Here is a 21,033-nt window from a genome sequence, read left to right on the forward strand (position 1 = left end):
ACTCTACAAGGTGTAGAGTTCATAGAAGACCAGCATCCCGGAGTCACCTCTTCACTGTTGATGTTGAGACTGGTGTTTTGCGGGTACTATTTAATGATGCTGCCAGTTGAGGACTTGTGAGGCGTCTGTTTCTCAAACTAGACACTCTAATGTACTTGTCCTCTTGCTCAGTTGTGCACCGGGGCCTCCCACTCCTCTTTCTATTCTGGTTAGAGCCAGTTTGCGCTGTTCTGTGAAGAGAGTAGTATACATTGTTTCTTGGCAATTTCTCGCATGGACTAACCTTAATTTCTTAGAACAAGAATAGACTGATGAGTTTCAGAAGGAAGTTATTTGTTTCTGGCCATTTTGAGCCTGTAATCAAACCCACAAATGCTGATACTCCAGATACTCAAGTAGTCTAAAGAAGGCCAGTTTTATTGCTTCTTTAATCAGGACAACAGTTTTCAGCTGTGCTAACATAATTGCAAAAGGGTTTTCTAATGATCAATTAGCCTTTTAAAATGATAAACTTGTATTAGCTAACACAACGTGCCATTGGAACACAGGAGTGATGGTTGCTGATAATGGGCCTCTGTACGCCTGAGTAGATTTTCCATAAAAAAGTCTGCCATTTCCAGCTACAATAGTCATTTAGAACATTAACAATGTCTACACTGTATTTCTGATCAATTTGATGTTATTTTAAGGACATTTCTAAGTGACCCCAAACTTTGAACTGTAGTGTATATTGGTCTATATACAATTTTTTTAAAGATCTGATCATGTATTCACATGACTTGATTTTTGAAATGTTGTAAAAAACAAAAAAACAAAACAATACCCTATGTGTCCAAAGACTAGATTTATTATGATACAGAAACATCTGTAGTTCACAAACGACTATGAGTTTAATCATATATTTTGCATGTTTGAGCTTAGAACATGTCAAATAACAATACTATATGTTTTTAAAGAATTTCATAATGAAATGTATTTCAAATGACATATGTCGAAGTCATTTGAATGATTTTCCAACTTTGATTGACACTGAAAGTATGATAGATAATGACACTCTTAAAATTTCAATGTGGCCTGTCTACACTCTTGTGCTAACTATGATGACACCAAATGTCATGCGTTTACATCAAACATAATTTTTCTGTGGCGCATTTTGATATTGTATAAGGACATAAATGGGTTAATAAAGAAGCATAGAAGCCAAATTATAATAATGAGGTGAAGAAAAAAAACATTGAAACATGACATTTTCTGTGTACAATTATGGGGAAGTTATCATCAATAGACAAAGAAAATACAGGAAAACCAAGTTGTGCATTGTGCAAAAAGCATTGTGTTTGACATAATATAAACAGTCTACAGTAACTCTACAGTATGCGTTCTACCGTGACTGGTATGATAGTTATCTCTTCTCTTAGTTTCTATTCCAGGTGGGTATAGAGGTCTGCCTTGGGGCAACACCAGCAGAGCAGGCTATGAAATATGAGCTGGTCTCCAAGCACTCCTCCGTGAGCTTAAGGCACACAAAGCAGAACTCTTTATTGCACCTTGGACAGAGAATATTCTTACAACCAGTCTTGTCGTGTTCCACCCGTTGGCCACAGGTGGGACAGGCGCGAATGGAGGGGCAGTTGGTGACACCTGCCACCTGAGGGAGAGACGTGGTTTTGCAGTTCTTCAGCAGTTCCAGGTCCTGGTTGATACAGCCATCGTTGTCACAGTGGTCAGAGTGTGGCGCGGGACCTTTCCACTGCTTCAGGCACTGCCAGCAGAACTCATACCTCTGACCTTTGTCTGCAGTGCACACTGTGCAGAGGACACTGAGGTTGGAGAGTTCCTGTCTCTCTACAAAGGTTTTGCAGGCAGGGCACTGTTATAAAAAAGGGTAGGGTAAGAAAGTAAGAGGAAAGAGGGGGAGATTCATTGTTATCAAATCATGTTGCTGCTGTAACACATTGGCAGGGTATTTAAGGAAAATGCTATGTTTACATGCATAGAGATTCATTAACATGATAATACACTATGAGCCTAATAACAAATTATGAATAATGACTGACCAACACTAGATGTACAGTGAGGGAAAAAAGTATTTGATCCCCTGCTGATTTTGTACGTTTGCCCACTGACAAAGAAATGATCAGTCTATAATTTTAATGGTAGGTTTATTTGAACAGTGAGAGACAGAATAACAACAAAGAAATCCAGAAAAACGCATGTCAAAAATGTTATAAAATGATTTGCATTTCAATTAGGGAAATAAGTATTTTTCTGGATTTTTTTGTTGATATTCTGTCTCTCACTGTTCAAATAAACCTACTATTAAAATTATAGACTGATCATTTCTTTGTCAGTGGGCAAATGTACAAAATCAGCAGGGGATCAAATACTTTTTTCCCTCACTGTAGCTCAGCAAGCACAAAGCATTCTGAGAGTTTCTTAGAGCTTGGTGAGAAGGTGGTTGTCCTATGATTATTTTGCATACAACCTTCCCACAACTTTCTGGGAATGGTGCAGGATATTTGCTGGGCTTTGGAATATTCTCAGCACATTTAAGGAACATGACAAAAAAATTATAAACATTTTGTTTTTTCATTACTTTAACAGAACATTTCCTAAAGGTTCAAACATGGTAACATTTAACTTCAATTCTGGTAATGTTCTTGGAATGTTCTCCAACTGGTTTGACATTAGGAATGTTCTCAAATAGTTCAGAGAACGTTAAGAAACAACGCTCTTCTGTCAGAATTTCAGCACCTTTGGCAGAGAAGCACATTTAGCAGCGATTACAGCATCAGGTCTTCTTGGGTATGATGCTACAAGCTTGGCACACCCGTATTTGGGGAGTTTCTCCCATTCTTCTCTGCAGATCCTCTCAAGTTATGTCAGATTGGATGGGGAGCTTTGCTGCACAGCTATTTTCAGGTCTCTCCAGAGATGTTAGATTGGGTTGAAGTCCGGGCTCTGGCTGGGCCACTCAAGGACATTCAGAGACTTGTCCCGAAGCCACTCCTGTGTAGTCTTGGCTATGTGCTTAGGGTCGTTGTCCTGTTGGAAGGAGAATTTTCACCCCAGTCTGAGGTCCTGAGCACTCTGGAGTAGGTTTTCATCAAGGATCTCTCTGTACTTTGCTCCGTTCATCTTTCACTTGATCCAGACTAGTCTCTTGTCCCTGCACTGAAAAACATCCCCACAGCGTGATGCTGCCACCACCATGCTTTACCGTAGGGATGGTGCCAGGCATTCAAGCCATAGAGTTCATTCTTGGTTTTATCTGACCAGGGAGTCTTGTTTCTCACTGTCTGAAAGTCTTTAGTTGCCTTTTGGCAAACTCCAAGGGGGCTGTCATGTGTCTTTTACTGAGGAGTTGCTTCCGTCTGGCCACTCTACCATAAAAGCCTGATTGGTGTAGTGCTGCAGAGATGGTTGTCCTTCTGAAAGGTGCTCCCATCTCCACAGAGGAACTCTGGTCACCTCTCTGACCAATGCCCGTCTCCCCCAATTGCTCAGTTTGGCAAGGCGGCCAACTCTAGGAAGAGTCTTGGTGGTTCCAAACTTCTTCCATTTAAGAATGATGGAGGCCACTATGTTCTTGGGGACCTTCAATGCTGCAGACATTTTTTTGTACCCTTCCCCGGACCTGTGCCTCGACACAATCCTGTCTCGAAGCTCTACGGTTTGGTTTTTGCTCTGATATGCACTGTCAACTGTGGGACCTTATATAGACAGGTGTGTGCCTTTCCAAATCATGTCCAATCAATTGAGTTTACCAAAGGTGGACTCCAATCAAGTTGTAGAAACATCTCAAGGATGATCAATGGAAACAGGATGCACCTGAGCTCAATTTCGAGTCTCATAGCAAAGGGTTTGAATACTCATGTTAATAAGGTATTTCTGTTTTTTATTTGTAATATATTTGCAAACATTTCTTAAAATCTGTTTTCGCTTTGTCATTATGGGGTATTGTGTGTAGATTGCTGAAGATGTTGTTTATTTAATACATTTTAGAATAAGGCTGTAACGTAACAAAATGTGGATGAAGTAAAGGGGTTTGAATATTTTCCGAAGGCACTGTGCCATATGCAGAGGCTGTAAAACAGATTGGTGGAACTACAGTGCGGACTGATGGAGCTTCTATGGTTGCTCCTGTACTCAGTGGATCTACTGTCGAGGCTGGTGCTTCTGCTGGTCCTGGCATGGTTTCGAGACCTGTTCAGAAATCTTGCGATCATGAATGTGCTCTGTCAAAGTACACTTTGATAGTGAATAAAGTTAACTTCATAGCTTTCATTGGTAAGGTTATCAACACGACTCGGGTGGTGGAAAGCAGTAATGCCAAGTTAAAGGTTATCGTGGATACGGCAAAATAGTTATTGGGGGTAACAGATGTTATTGTCGAAATGGTTGTTGACATGCTCAATTATCCTAAAGGTGGATTGTTTCAGCATGATATAGATTAAGTTTAATGGATTGGTGGGGTATTTTTTTTGTAGTAGTAGTAGTAGTAGTACAGAATTAGGCAGACTATGATTGATCACACACTCCAGCACAGTAGACTGTTATCCACAGTTAGCGCACCTTGAACGTTTGTTTGCAGACCGCCATAATATCAATGAAGAAGATGAAGAAGAAGTCTACTCAGACTGGTGAGCCAATCAGAGCTACTGTAGGACTATATGCAAATAAACCACTTGCCACATGGGCCTGCCATCGTTCAATTTGAACTGGACTGTGTGTTCACAAGCAGTAGCAACATCGCAACTTTACACCTGAATACCACAGGAGTCCTCTTACATTTGGGAACTTCACAGTCCTATTGACCAAACAACCATGAAAAGGTAGGATCTCTCTCCCTCAGCTCAGTTGCCTATGCACATCAACTCGATCAACAACTAATGCAAGCCAAAGCAAGATAGGCTAAAATCTAACCCTCTCAAACTTAAGGTAGTTAGATGGCAGTCAAAATTGCACTTAAATGATGGAGAGGGGTGCTGTAATTTGTGGACCGTTCCAAAAGGAACCTGTTCCAAAAACAAAAACAAGTAAAGTACAAGGAGGTTGCCCATGGGGAGTACCCTGCTCATCCTTCTGCAGGCAGCTTGCATACTTGTCCTCACGTTTTGACAACTGAATGAGAACTTGCCTGCCTGCCAGCACTTTTGATCGAGGCCAAAATACATTTCATTGACAACTAAGAGATACGCTAACTGTGGATAACAGTCTAGCTGTAGCCATCAAAAAACGATGAGGGGAAAAAGTCATCACTCATCCAATTTTGTCAGGCTGAAACAGGAAAGGGCCTTCCCCAAACTAGCACAGAATCATCTAGAATCTTCCAGAAAATTGCAACAGAAATGGCGCTACACCAAACTGGAAGTCTTCCGACTAGCTTGGAAAGACAGTACTGTGCAGTATCGAAGAGCCCTCATTGCTGCTCGATTTATCCTATTTTTCCAACTTAATTGAGGAAAATAAGTACAATCCAAAATGTATTTTTGATACATCCCTCTTTTGACGAACATATCAAGACTGTTTCAAGACTGTTTCCATCTACGTAACATTGCAAAAATCTAAACTTTCTTTCCAAAAATGATGCGGATGTTTATCCATGCTTTTGTCACTTCTAGGTTAGACTACTGCAATGCTCTACTTTCCGGCTACCCGGATAAAGCACTAAATAAACTTCAGTTAGTGCTAAACACGGCTGATAGAATCTTGACTAGAACCAAAAAATGTGATCATATTACTCCAGTGCTAGCCTCTCTACACTGGCTTCCTGTTAAGGCAAGGGCTGATTTCAAGGTTTTACTTCTAACCTACAAAGCATTACATGGGCTTGCACCTACCTATCTTTCCGATTTGGTCCTTCCGTACATACCTACACGTACGCTACGGTCACAAGACGCAGGCCTCCTTACTGTCCCTAGAATTTCTCAGCAAACAGCTGGAGGCAGGGCTTTCTCCTATAGAGCTCCATTTTTTATGGAATGGTCTGCCTATCCATGTGAGAGACGCAGACTCGGTCTCAACCTTTAAGTCTTTATTGAAGACTCATCTCTTCAGTAGGTCCTATGATTGAGTGTAGTCTGGCCCAGGAGTGTAAAGGTGAACGGAAAGGCACTGGAGCAACTTTGCTGTCTCTGCCTGGCCGGTTCTCCTCTCTCCCCTGGTATTCTTTGCCTCCATCCCTATTACAGGGGCTGAGTCACTGGCTTACTTGTGCTCTTCCATACCATCCCTAGGAGGGGTGCGTCACTTGAGTGGGTTGAGTCACTGACATGATCTTCCTGTCCGGGTTGCCCCCGGGGGAGATCTTCGTGGGCTATAAATCAAATCAAATCAAATGTATTTATATAGCCCTTCTTACATCAGCTGATATCTCAAAGTGCTGTACAGAAACCCAGCCTAAAACCCCAAACAGCAAGCAATGCAGGTGTAGAAGCTTGGCCTTGTCTCAGGATGATAAGTTGGTGGTTGAAGATATCCCTCTAGTGGTGTGGGGGATTTGCTTTGGCAAAGTGGATGGGGTTATATCCTGCCTGTTTGGCCCTGTCCGGAGGTATCCCACAGTGTCTCCCAACCCCTCCTGTCTCAGCCTCCAGTATTTATGCTGCAGTAGTTTGTGTCGGGGGGCTAGGGTCAGTCTGTTATATCTGGAGTATTTCTTCTGTCTTATCCAGTGTCCTGTGTGAATTTAAGTATGCTCTCTATAATTCTCTCTCTCTTTTTCTCTCTTTTTCTCGCTTTCTTTCTTTCTCTCTCTCTCTCGGAGGACCTGAGCCCTAGGACCATGCCTCAGGACTACCTGACCTGATGACTCCTTGCTGTCCCCAGTCCACCTGGCTGTGCTGCTGCTCCAGTTTCAACTGTTCTGCCTGCGGATATGGAACCCTGACCTGTTCACCGGACGTGCTACCTGTCCCAGACCTGCTGTTTTCAACTCTCTAGAGACAGCAGAAACATTAGATACTCTGAATGATCGGCTATGAAAACATACTGAGGTGCTGACCTGTTGCACCCTCGACAACCACTGTGATTATTATTATTTGACCCTGTTGGTCATCTATGAACATTTGAACATCTTGGCCATGTTCTGTTGTAATCTCCACCCGGCACAGCCAGAAGAGGACTGGCCACCCCTCATAGCCTGGTTCCTCTCTAGGTTTCTTCCTAGGTTCTGGCCTTTCTAGGGAGTTTTTCCTTGCCACCGTGCTTCTAAACCTGCATTGCTTGCTGTTTGGGGTTTTAGGCTGGGTTTCTGTACAGCACTTTGTGACATCAGCTGATGTAAGAAGGGCTTTATAAATCAATTTGATTAATTGATTGAATGTCATTGTATGCCGTAGCCTTAAGATTTCCCTTCACTGGAACTAAGGGGCCTGTCGTGAACAATGACAAACAGCCCCAGACCATAATTCCTCTTCACCGAAATTTACAGTTGGCCCTATGCATTGGGGCAGGTAGTGTTCTCCTGGCATCCGCCAAACCCAGATTCGTCAGTCGGACTACCAGATGGTGAGGCGTGATTCATCACTCCAGAGAACGCGTTTCCACTGCTCCAGAGTCGAATGGCAGCAAGCTTTACACCACTCCATCCGACGCTTGGCATTAAGCATGGTGATCTTATGCTTGTCTGCGGCTGCTCGGCCATGGAAATCCATTTCATGAAGCTCCCGACAAATAGTTTTTGTGCTGACGTTGCTTCCAGAGGCAGTTTGGAACTCGGTAGTGAGTGTTACAACCGAGGACTGACGATTTTTACGCACTTCAGCACTCATCGGTACCGTTCTGTGAGCTTGTGTTGCCTACCACTAGGAGTTGTTGCTCCTAGACGTTAACACTTCACAATAACAGCACTTACAGTTGACCGGGGCAGCCCTAGCAGGGCAGAAATTTGACAAACTGACTTGTTGGAAAGGTGGCATCATATGACGATGCCACGTTGAGTCACTGAGCTCTTCAGTAAGGCCATTCTACAGCCAATGTTTGTCTATGGAGATGTCATGGCTGTGTGCTCGATTTTATACACCTTTCAGCAAAGGGTGTGGCTGAAATAGCCGAATCCACTAATTTCAAGGGGTGTCCACATACTTTTGTATATGTAGTGTACATTCCATTCTCAGCATCAACAAAATCTCTGTCCTCTATCTATCTTGTTAAGTGTGCTGGCCGCACCCACTAATTGGCCACATCTGATGTTAATGAGTGCTTGTTTCCTTTGAAATGGGGTATGTTTGAATAGCTTTTGTACGAGTTAAAACAAATGGTATGCTTGTTCCATCCTGGTGGTGCAGTGGTTTAATCCCATGGATTAGGAACTGAAGATCATAGGTTAAAAAAAAACAGTTTTAACATTGCGGAAACTTATAGCTTCTTTCCCAGAACCAATAGAAACCAAAAACGTACGTTCCCTCAACTTCTAATGAAGCAAATGTGCTATCTGGGAGGTGATCTGTATATCTATTGTCTCTTAAAAAAGTACAGGGTACTTATTCATAGCTCCAGTTTATACACTTTACAGCAGTGAGAACATACCATTAATCATAAAGAATGCAGATGAATTTGAACAATGAAACACTCACTGATTTGTATTCACAGTATATGGCAGCAGCCAAGGCGGCCATGGTCTTCTCAAAGTGCTGCATCTCTTCGATGGTGAGCGCAGCCAGTCTACGTACCTCCTGGTAAGACCACTCAGCATCACACTTTTGCAAAGTGCCATTCTTAAGTGCAGGACACATGAACTTGTACTGACCCTGGGACAACAATAACACTTGTTGTGGAGAACATTGGAGGGCAAAATGATTGGATTTTGTTTAAATGATTTTCAATAAAATAGAATTGAAATGCAAGAATACATAGAATAACAGAATCATGTGTTTGTATTTACTGTGTTTTTTTGGTCCACATTTACACTGAGTGTACAAAACAATAGGGACCTTAATATTGAGTTGTTCCCCCTTTTGCCCTCAGAACAACCTCAATTCTTTGGGCCATGGACTCTACAAGTTGTCGAACGTGTTCCACAGGTATGCTGGCCCATGTTGACTCCAATGCTTCCCACAGTTGTGTCAAGTTGGCTGGATGTCCTTTGGGTGGTGGACCATTCTTGATAAACACGGGAAACTGTTGAGCATGAAAAACCCAGCAGCGTTGCAGTTCTTGACACAAGCCAGTGTGCCTGGCATCTACTACCATACCCTGTTCAAAGGCACTTAAATATTTTGGCTCGCCCATTCAGCATCTGAATGGCACACATGCCATGTCTCAACTGTCTCAAGGCTTAAAAAACCTTCTTTAACCTGTCTCATCCCCTTCATTGACCCTGATTGAAATGGATTTATCAATGGATCATAGCTTTCACTTGGTCAGTCTATGTCATGGAAAGAGCAGGTGTTCATAATGTTTTGTACTCTGAGTGTATAAATGTATATGTAATTGATTAACTGATGAAATGTGAGTACCTGGTCCAGTAGGCTGCGGCACCATCCAGTCAGGGACTGTGGGGTGACTGCGTGACCACAGGACATCTCCGCCCTTAGAGACACAAGGTCATCATCCAGGGCTGAGTCAAAACAAGAAATGTAATAATGAACACATCTTGAAATTGTAATGACGCAAGTACAAGTTGGTCTTAAGTTAACAGTCAACTCTCAACAGCTGAATTCAAGTGTGATAATTTAGTTATTACCCCAGCTATGGACTGTGGGGCAGTTAGATCACATATATAATCACAAATGCAGTAACTACACCAAGATGACTACACTTTTACGCATAAGCAGGGTAGGGTAGGGTTACTTTCTAAATGTAATCTGTTACAGTTACTAAAATAAACAGTAACGTAAATGTTAGATTACCCCAACTCAGTAACGTAATCAAATTACTTTACCCTTAAGAGGGATTAGAAGACAAAAATGAATATTAACAATTGTAGGACATATATCGCGTGATAAATGCAATAAATGCACCATTTTGTAAGTCGCTCTGGATAAGAGCGTCTGCTAAATGACTTAAATGTAAATGTAAATAAATCAATGTTAGAGTTTACACAGCTGGCCATAAATGGATGTTGCATTTACTTTATGGGTTGGTTATGTAGGCTTATTCTAACCCATGGCAATCTACATTAACACCAATGATGATAATAATATGATTAGGCTTACATTTAAAAAGTCTCAGATTTCCAGTCATTCCAATTAATTTAATACCCCTAGGACTTGGAAATATGGAACAATAAAAATGTATCGCATATGCTGTATTTGCTATAGGCCTATTGTTTATGCTTCTATTTGTGACACCTTGATATCAAAAGTGTGCGAGTTTGAGCATGTGTCTATTAGGCCTATGGACATCTTTTTCAACACAAATTAGATTGAGCAATAAAAGCCCCACAAACTGTAACGAGCGTCATATAGAGGAGACCAAGGCGCAGCGTGTTGAGTGCTCATCGTTATATTTTAATGAAAACGAACACTAGACAAAATACACAAAATGACAGCCAACAGTTCTGTCAGGTAAATACAAGGAAACAGAAAACAACTACCCACGAAAACCAAGTGGGAAAAGGCTGCCATACTTATATGGCTTCCAATCAGAGACAACCATAGACAGCTGCCTCTGATTGGAAACCATACCCGGCCAAAACATAGAAACAAAAAACATAGAATGCCCACCCCATATCACACCCTGACCTAACTAAGCAGAGAAAAAACAGCTCTCTTAGGTTAGAGCGTGACACAAAATTCTATTCCATAGGCTGCGATCCGCACTACGCAGCTGTTGCAAGAGCGCATCTTTTTGGCTTGCCATTGGTCACAAAAATAATATGCAGCTTAAATGTCTTCAATTGAATCTTTTATTGGGTTAAAATACACACATACAGTGCATTCAGAAAGTATTCAGACCCCTTGGCTTTTTCAATTTTTTTTTTGCATTACAGCCTTATTGTAAAATTGATTAAATTGTTTTTCCCCCTCATCAAACTACCCACAATACTCCACAATGACAAAGCAAAAACAGGTTTTTAGAATTTTTCCCACATTTCTTAAAAATAAAACCAAAAATACCAAAGGTGTTTCAACAAAGTACTGAGTACAGCGGTCTGAATACTTTCCGAATGCTCTGTATAGCGTGCATTATAGGGAAATAATGCACGCTCTAGAATGCTTCAAGCCAGTCAGAAACGAGTATACAACAATGCCATGGTATAAATTAAAATATCTGGTCTGATGACTTTGATGGACTACTATGTCAACATTATTACTTTGGAGTGTGGGGCAGTTAAGTCACATATTTCATCACAAATTACTACACTTAGACTACCACCACAGAATTTGTAAACTGTAATAATAGAGTACAGAAGATAAGGAGGCATAAGTGGGAAGTCTGAACAACAGCAGCATGTTCACGATTTCCTCCCTGGACTGCAGGGAGATACTGTAAGTGGGAAGAGGCCAGAGAAGGGCACCCCTTCCCTCTGAGCAGTTCTGCCCCCAAGGGGAAACACAGTCAACAGAGCATAACATACATCTAAGTTTCATTAATTCAAATACAAATTCGTGATTTTTTTGTGTAGACCATCAAAATGTAATTATGCTTTCACAACACACTGAATTCTCCTCCTGGTAATCTTCACTGCCCCAAAAATCTCTGCAGCAGTCGCCTTTAAACCTTTCATTCAACCTTTCGGTTGAAAGAGATCTGTGTAGCCTGTTCAGTTTAGTCAGTATGTCTTTCTTTACTCCACACAAAGAAAGTTTGTTATGATTTCTACTTCCATGTTCTAGTCGAGGAATTTTTGAAAATTCCTAGGTTCTAGTGTGTGGCGAGCACAGAATTGCACATCAGCGCTGCCAGCTGGATGGAGGTTTACTATTGTGCAAGGCAGCCTACAGACCAGTACTAAAGGTAAACGATAACTACATGTAGATAAACAGTGGTAGGTTAGTTTACTGGGTTGGAGTGTCTTATGTGCTCCCCCATTGTTATAATTCGAATGTTCTGAAAAGTTCCATGGCAGTTAATTCAACAGTGGTAAGTTGGCAAAATGATATGATGCGGTTACTCAAACAGCTGTGATTTGGTAGTAGATCATTCTGATTGGTAGTAGATCATTCTGATTGGTAGTAGATCATTCTGATTGGTAGTAGATAATTCTGTTCGGATTCCATATTCAAATAGCATAATAGTAGACCAAGTTAAGGGAAAGGGGGATATCTAGTCAGTTGCACAACAGAATAAATTAAATGAAAATGTTTCTTCTACATTTAACCCAACCCATCTGACGTGCAGGGAGCTACCTTAATCGACTTCCACGGCACAGCAACTTTTCAGTTACTTTTCCCACTGCTCTTAACTGCTAGGCTACCTGCACCCTTTTCACACTTTATACCTTTTTATCTAAAGTTCTGGGTAAGTGGTAAAAATGTCAGTTTCTAAAAGTGGAGACAAAAAGTAGTTGATGCAGTTACTAAAACAGCTGCCATTTTTGATTGGGAGAAGATGATTCTGTTCTGACTCCAGACTCCCAAGTTTTTGTCTAAAGTTCTGGGAAAGGTGTCAAAATGTCAGCTGTTTGTACAAAGTTTTTATGTTAATGCAGTTACTGAAACAACTGTAACATTTGATTGGTATCAGATTTGTTTTCAGATTTCAGATTTGAATCCACAAATGGCACCAGAGGGTAGGGCTGCCGTCTTATCGGCGCTCAACCAATCATGCTATTTTGTTTGTTTTTTTGCATTGTTCGTAACTTGTTTTGTACATAATGTTGCTTCTACCATCTGTTATGACCGAAAAGAGCTTCTGGACATCAGATTGGACAGGGATTATTCACCTCAAATTGGAAGAGGAGTTAGGATATACTGCAGACACCCGACCAGGCCCCGATCCCCGTGATTCGCTGGAGAAGGAAATGGAGATTTTGAGGCAAAAGATTAGGGTGCCTTGCGGGGATCAGGCTACGAGTGGCTAATCTGCCCTTGCCTTCCATCCTGCTAGCTAACATTCAATCGCTGTAAAATAAATGGAATGAACTGAAAGCACGTATATCCTACCAACGGGACATTAAAAACTGTAATATTTTATGTTTCACCGAGTCGTGGCTGAACGACGACATTAAGAACATACAGCTGGTGGATTATACACTATCAGCAAGACAGAACAGCAGCCTCTGGTAAGACACGGGGCGTGGGCCTATCCATTTATGTAAACAACAGCTGGTGCATGATATCTAAGGATGTCTCAAAGTTTTGCTCACCTGAGTTAGAGTATCTCATGATAAGCTGTAGACCATACTATCTACCTAGAGTTTTCATTTGTATTTTTTGTAGCTGTCTACATACCAGCACAGAGCGAGGTTGGCACTAAAACCGCACTAAATTAGATGTATTCCGCCATAAGCAAACAGGAAAACGCTCATCCAGAGGTGGCGCGCCTAGTGACCGGTGACTTTAATGCAGGGAAACTTAAATCAGTTTTACCGAAATTCTATCAACATGTTAAATGTGCAGCCAGAGGGAAAACAATTCTAGACCACCTTTACTCCACACACAGAGACGCGTACAAAGCTCTCCCTTGCCCTCCATTGGGCAAATCTGACCATAACTCTATCCTCCTGATTCCTGCTTACAAGCAAAAATGAAAGCAGTAGGCACCAGTGACTCGGTCTACAAAAAACTGGTCAGATGAAGCAGATGCTAAACTACAGGACTGTTTTGCTAGCACAGACTGGAATATGTTCCGGGATTCTTCCGATGGCATTGAGGAGTACACCACATCAGTCACTGGCTTTATCAATAAGTGCATCGTGGACTGTACTTACATACTAGAGGTTGACCGATTAATCAGTACGGCCGATTAATTAGGGACAATTTCAAGTTAGGGACGATTTCAAGTTTTCATAACAATCGGCGATCGGTATTTTTGGACCTGTTACGCGAGTGCAGCAAGGAGCCAAGGTAAGTTGCTAGCTAGCATTAAACTTATCTTATAAACAATAATTAATCTTAACATAATCACTAGTTAACTACACATGGTTGGTGATATTACTAGTTTAACTAGCTTGTCCTGCGTTGCATATAATCAATGCGGTGCCTGTTAATTTATCATCGAATCACAGCCTACTTCGCCAAACGGGTGATGATTTAACAAGCGCATTCGTGAAAAAAGCACTGTCGTTGCACCAATGTACCTACCCATAAACATCAATTCCTTTCTTAAAATCAATACACAAGTATATTTTTTTAAACCTGCATATTTAGTTAAAAATAAATTAATATTAGCAGGCAATATTAGCTTCTATGGGCTACGTGGGACGCTAGCGTCCCACCTGCGGGACACAGCCAGTGAAATATCAGGGCGGCAAATTCAAAAACAACAAAATGTCATAATTCAACTTTCTCAAACATACAACTATTTTACACATTTTAAAGATACACTTCTCCTTGATGTAACCACATTGTCCGATTTCAAAAAGGCTTTACAGCGAAAGCAAAACATTAGATTATGTTAGGAGAGTACATAGACAAAAATAATCACACAGCCATTTTCCAAGCAAGGACATGTGTCAATAAAACCCAAAACACAGCTAAATGAAGCACTAACCTTTGACGATCTTCATCAGATGACACTCCTAGGACATTATGTTACACAATACATGTATGTTTTGTTCGATAAAGTTCATATTTATATCCAAAAACAGCATTTTACATTGGCGCGTGATGTTCAGAAAATGTATTCCCACCAAACACTCCGGTGAATGTGCACATGAATTTACAAAAATACTCATCATAAACGTTGACAAAATATATACCAATTATTTAAAGAATTATAGATAGACTACTCCTGGATGCAACCGCTTTATCAGATTTTAAAATAGCTTTACGGAGAAAGCACATTTTTCAATATTCTGAGTACATAGCTCAGCCATCACAGAGAGCTATACAGACACCCGCCAAGTTCGGGGCAACCTAAACTCAGAATTAGTATTAGAAATATTCTCTTACCTTTGCTGATCTTCGTTAGAATGCACTCCCAGGACTGCTACTTCCACAAGAAATGTTGTTTTTGTTCGAAATAATCCATATTTATGTACAAATACCTCCGTTTTGTTCGTGCGTACAGATCACTTATCCAAAGGCATAATGCGCGAGCGCGGAACCAGAGACGAAAAGTCAAAATGTTCCATTACCGTACTTAGATGCATGTAAAACGCTGTTTAAAATCAATCTTTATGGTATATTTAACGTAAAATTTCGATAATATTCCAACTGGACAATAGCATATTCATTCAAGAAGAAAAAGAAGGAACGGCGCACTCGCGTAACTGCGCATATCCAATCCCTTTGTTGCCAGGCAGACCACTCAGTAACTGAGCTCCTATACTCTGCCCAGTGACAGGAGAACGCTCAAACCACTTTCTGAAGGCTTTTGACAGCCAATGGAAGCCTTAGGAAGTGCAACGTAACCCCACAGATACTGTAGTTTCGAAAGGGACTAGAAAGAAGAACTACAATTCTCAGATCCTCCACTTCCTGGTTGACTTTTTCTCAGGTTTTTGCCTGCCATATGAGTTCTGTTATACTCACAGACACCATTCAAACAGTTTTAGAAACTTCAGAGTGTTTTCTATCCAAATCTACTAATAATATGCATATTCTAGTTTCTGGGCCAGAGTAGTAACCTGTTTAAATTGGGTACGTTTTTCATCCGGCCGTGAAAATACTGCCCCCTAGCCCAGACAGGTTAACTAGGGAAATTGTGTCACTTCTCTTGCGTTTAGTGCAAGCAGAGTCAGGGTATATGCAGCATTTTGGGCCGCCTGGCTCGTTGCGAACTGTGTGAAGACCATTTCTTCCTAACAAAGACCGTAATTAATTTGACAGAATTTGACATAATTATTACATAACATTGAAGGTTGTGCAATGTAACAGCAATATTTCGACTTAGGGATGCCATCCGTTCGATAAAATACGGGACGGTTCCATATTTCACTGAAAGAATATACGTTTTGTTTTCTAAATGATAGTTTCAGGTTTTGACCATATTAATGACCTAAGGCTCATATTTCTGTGTGTTTATTATATTATAATTAAGTCTATGATTTGATATTTGATAGAGCAGTCTGACTGAGCGGTGGTAGGCAGCAGCAGGCTTGTAAGCATTCATTCAAACAGCACTTTCCTGCGCTTGCCAGCAGCTCTTCGCAATGCTTGAAGCACAGCACTGTTTATGACTTCAAGCCTATGAACTCCCGAGATTAGGCTGGCAATACTGAAGTGCCTATAAGAACATCCAATAGTCAAAGCTATATGAAATACAAATCGTATAGAGAGAAATAGTCCTAGAATTCCTATAATAACTACAACCTAAAACTTCTTAACTGGGAATATTGAAGACTCATGTTAAAAGAAACCACCAAATCAAATCAAAGTTTATTTGTCACGTGCGCCGAATACAACAGGTGTAGACCTTACAGTGAAACGCTTACTTACAGGCTCTAACCAGTAGTGAAAAAAATGTATTAGGTGAACAATAGGTAAGAAAAGAAATAAAAACAACAGTAAAAAGACAGTGAAAAATAACAGTAGCAAGGCTATAAAAGTAGCGAGGCTACATACAGACACCGGTTAGTCGGGCTTTCATATGTTCTCATGTTCTGAGCAAGGAACTTAAACGTTAGCTTTTTTACATGGCACATATTGCACTTTTACTTTCTTCTCCAACACTGTGTTTTTGCATTATTTAAACCAAATTGAACATGTTTCATTATTTATTTGAGACTAAGTTGATTTTATTTATGTATTATATTAAGTTAAAATAAGTGTTAATTCACTATTGTTGTCATTGTCATTATTACAAATATATATATATAAAAATCGGCCGATTAATCAGTATCGCCTTTTTTTGGTCCTCCAATAATTGGTATCGGCGTTGAAAAATCATTATCGGTCGACCTCTAGTACATACCCCAATCAGAAGCCATGGATTACAGGCAACATCCGCACTGCCGCTTTCAAGGAGCGGGACTCTAACCCGGAAGCGTATAAGAAATCCCCTATGCCCTCCAATTAACCATCAAACAGGCAAAGCGTCAATACAGGACGAAGATCCAACCGTACTACACCAGCTCCAATGCTCGTCGGCCCAAGAGGCTTCTAAACAGCTTCTTCCCCAAGCCATAAGACTCCTGAACATCCTGAACAAATGGCTACCCGGACTATTTGCATCCCCCCCTTTTACGCTGCTACTACTTTCTGTTGTTATCTATGCATAGCCACTTTAATAACCCTACCTGCATGTACATAATTACCTCGACACCGGTGGCCCTGCACATTGACCCCTGTATATAGACCCGCTTTTGTTATTTACTGCTGCTCTTTAATTATTTGTTTTTCGTATCTCTTACTTTTTTGGGGGGGTATTTTCTTAAAACAGCATTGTTTGTTAAGGGCTTGTAAGTAAGCATTTCACTGTAAGGTCTACACCTCTTGTATTCGGCGCATGTGACAAATAAAATTAGAATAGTGGTGAAATAAGCAAAGACGTCATACCCTTTATGTCACGTCCTGACCAGTATAAGGGGTTATTTGTAATTGTAGTTTGGTCAGGACGTGGCAGGGGTGTGTTTGTTTTGTGTTGTCGGGGTTTTTGGGTAGTGTTCTATGTTTTGTATTTCTATGTTCTATTTTCTAGTTATTCTATTTCTATGTTTAGTTTATTGTTTTTACCTTCAATTGGAGGCAGCTGTTCCTCGTTGCCTCTAATTGAAGGTCCTATTTAGTAGGGGTGTTTTTCTATGGGTTTGGTGGGTAGTTGTTTCTTGTTTAGCTGTATGCCTGACAGGACTGTTTTCGTCGTTCTTTTTGTTCAGTGTTCATTTATTTAATAAAGAAGAAAATGAGCATACACATTCCCGCTGCATTTTGGTCCAATCACTACGACGGCCGTGACACTTCAACTGTTGGTCTAACTTGTTGGGAGACTGGTCAAAATTTCTGTTGTTTATAAAAAGTTTGAGAAAATGTTGTTGATGCAGTAACTTAAAGAGTGGTAACGTTTGATCGGTACCAGATAATTATTTTCTCATTCCAGGTTTGAATAGCAGGGAAGTAGACCAAGATGCCATACCCTCTAACTTTGTTGAACTTGTTGGGAAAGTGGTCAAAGTAGCTGATGTGTAAAAAGTTGCATTGCTTTTAGTGAATAGACTAGAATGTTGGAAGTCATGATGTCACGATGGGACCTTTAGAATGTTGATTGAGGACAAAAAGTTTTAATCGTTTAAAAGTATAAAAGCTATCAAAAAGTTGTATGCAAACAACTTAATCCTGATCACATTTTAATGGTTGAATGGCATTTATAGCTTAAATGTTTTAAGAAGAGTAGTGTGCGAAAGGATGATGATGATTATAATAATAATAATAATAATAATAATATCATCAATAATAAAAAGTCTGAAATAATTCATACATTAAAGTGTGGCTGCTTTCGCAAGCCATACTAATAATAATTACTTACGATCTAAATCATCCTGTCTGTTGACAAATTTGAGAGTGGAGTCTCCCGGGTCATATCTCTTCATATTGTTGCTTTCTGTCTTCTTTCTGTCTTTCAGTTACTTCCTCACACACAGGGCGGATTGTGAGATATGACTAAGGGAGGCAGGCAGGTGTGCTAAAACCTAGAATTTTCCTTGGCTTTGTTTTACAACATCAGTACTTTTTACTTTCTCTTTCCACATACAGTAGCAGTTACAAGAAGTCACATGATAACAAGGAAATAAAGAAATACTTTATAATGATATTGTTGTTGTCACGTCCTGACCAGTATAAGGGTTATTTGTTATTGTAGTTTGGTCAGGACGTGGCAGAGGGTATTTTGTTTATGTGGTTCGGGGTGGTGATTTTTGTAGTAGGGTGTTTGATTTATTATTTCCGGGTTTTTGGTCTATGTATCTCTATGTTCTTTCTGGTTTGTGGTATTTCTATGTGTAGGTTTATGGGGGGTTGGACTCTGATTGAGAGTCCTATATATGGGTAATTGTTTGGTGTAGTGGTGAGGGAGATTGTTCTTGTTTTGCATGTGTGAGCATGACAAGACTTTTGTTGTTTGTGAGTTCTTCGTTTTTGTTATTTTGGTGTTCTCTTTATTTTAAAAATAAATACAAGATGAGCATCCACATTCCTGCTGCGTTTTGGTCCTCTATCCCCGACGACAACCGTTACAGAATCTCCCACCACAAATGGACCAAGCAGCGGAGTAAGGAGCAAGGGGAATTCGATATGGACTGGCGGGAGAAATGGACGTGGGAGCAGATTCTGGCCGGAGAGGGCCCATGGAGGAAGTCTGGTGAGGACCGGGAACGCTACCGGGGTACACGACTGGCGAGGAAACTGGCCCCAATACATTTTTTGGGGGGGGCACACGGACAGATCGGCGGAGCCGAGGATGGAACCAGAGCTAGTCGGGGTAAAATTGGAGGTGAGAGAAACAGACTATAAAGGAGTTGATGGGAAAATTGGAGGAGAAAAGGATGAGAGAGCTACTGTGTTGGTGTATTAGGCACGACATTCGCCCTACAGAGCGTGTCCTAATGATATCACCTGAGTTAGCGAATTATACTAGTCCTGAGGTGCGTGCTAGCTGTCTGGTGAAGATAGCACCACGCACCAGGCCTCCAGTTTGTCAGCCCAGTCCAACTCGTCCTGTTCCCGCTCCCCGCACTAGCCCTGAAGTGTGAACCCCTAGTCTGGCACGTCCAGTACCAGCACCACGCATCAGGCTTCCAGTGCGTCAGCCCAGTCCGACTCGTCCTGTTCCCGCTCCCCGCACTAGCCCTGAGGTGCGTGTTCCCAGGCTGATACCTCCAGTACCAGCACCACGCATCAGGCTTCCAGTGCGTCAACCCAGTCCGACTCGGCCTGTTCTCGCTCCCCGCACTAGCCCTGAGGTGCGTGTCCCCAGACTGGCACATCCAGTACCACGCATCAGGCTTCCAGTGCGTCAACCCAGTCCGACTCGGCCTGTTCCCGCTCCCCGCATTAGCCCTGAGGTGCGTGTCCCCAGACTGGCACATCCAGTACCACGCATCAGGCTTCCAGTGCGTCAACCCAGTCCGACTCGGCCTGTTCCCGCTCCCCGCATTAGCCCTGAGGTGCGTGTCCCCAGACTGGCACATCCAGTACCACGCATCAGGCTTCCAGTGCGTCAGCCCAGCCTCGAGAGTTCGGCAATAGTGTGCAATCCAGAGTATCCGGCAACAGTGTGCAGTCCAGAGTGTCCGGCAACAGTGTGCAGTCCAGAGTATCCGGCAACAGTGTGCAGTCCAGAGTATCCGGCAACAGTGTGCAGTCCAGAGTATCCGGCAACAGTGTGCAGTCCAGAGTATCCGGCAACAGTGTGCAGTCCGGAACCGAGGGAGTCTGCCTGCGACCCGGAACCGAGGGAGTCTGCCTACGACCCGGAACCGAGGGGGTCTACCTGCGACCCGGAACCGAGGGGGTCTGCCTGCGACCCGGAACTGAGGGGGTCTGCCTATGACCCGGAACCAAGGGAGTCTATCAGCAACCCGGAACTGAGTAAGTCTGTTGACGATCCGGAACTAAATATGAGTAACTGTGTATCAAATGAGTCTGCCTACAGTGTGGAACAGAAGAGGTCTGCCTACGATCCGGAACGAGGGGAGTCTGCCTACGGCCCGAAACTGATCAAGTCTGTCTGCATTCTGGTAGACAGTAGGCCGGAGCCAGAACCACCTCCTGTATAGGTGGGTTGGGGGGGGGGGGGGGAGTAGCACAAGTGCCGTCGGTGACGGCAGCCACCCTCCCTTTAGTTTAGGGGTATTTTTAAAAAAAATTTTTTTAGGTGCATCCGGGGTCTGCACCTTTAGGGGGGGGGTACTGTCACGTCCTGACCAGTATAAGTGTTATTTGTTATTGTAGTTTGGTCAGGACGTGGCAGAGGGTATTTTGTTTATGTGGTTCGGGGTGGTGATTTTTGTAGTAGGGTGTTTGATTTATTATTTCCTGGTTTTTG

The 21,033-nt window shown here is 41.9% G+C and overlaps 1 protein-coding gene and 1 pseudogene across 2 annotated transcripts; one reads left to right on the forward strand and one right to left on the reverse strand.

The window, feature by feature from the left end:
- LOC106608842 (uncharacterized) overlaps positions 1-21,033 on the forward strand; it is a 70,762-nt pseudogene that overhangs the window by 27,870 nt on the left and 21,859 nt on the right.
- LOC106608841 (probable E3 ubiquitin-protein ligase RNF144A-A) lies at positions 826-18,749 on the reverse strand. 2 transcript variants are annotated; one of them, XM_014207016.2, is made up of 4 exons: positions 18,517-18,749; positions 9,462-9,562; positions 8,580-8,753; positions 826-1,870 (listed from the first exon to the last, which is right to left on the reverse strand). In XM_014207016.2, exons 1-4 carry the CDS (start codon positions 18,578-18,580, stop codon positions 1,415-1,417), a joined length of 795 nt encoding a protein of 264 aa, XP_014062491.1. In that variant the 5' UTR covers positions 18,581-18,749; the 3' UTR covers positions 826-1,414. The 2 variants fall into 2 exon arrangements, with proteins under 2 accessions (XP_014062491.1, XP_045577706.1); XM_045721750.1 differs by having other exon boundaries at positions 8,580-8,770; positions 18,517-18,669.

This window comes from Salmo salar, chromosome ssa07 (assembly GCF_905237065.1).
Source record: "Salmo salar chromosome ssa07, Ssal_v3.1, whole genome shotgun sequence".
NCBI classification, from domain to species: Eukaryota; Metazoa; Chordata; class Actinopteri; order Salmoniformes; family Salmonidae; genus Salmo; species Salmo salar.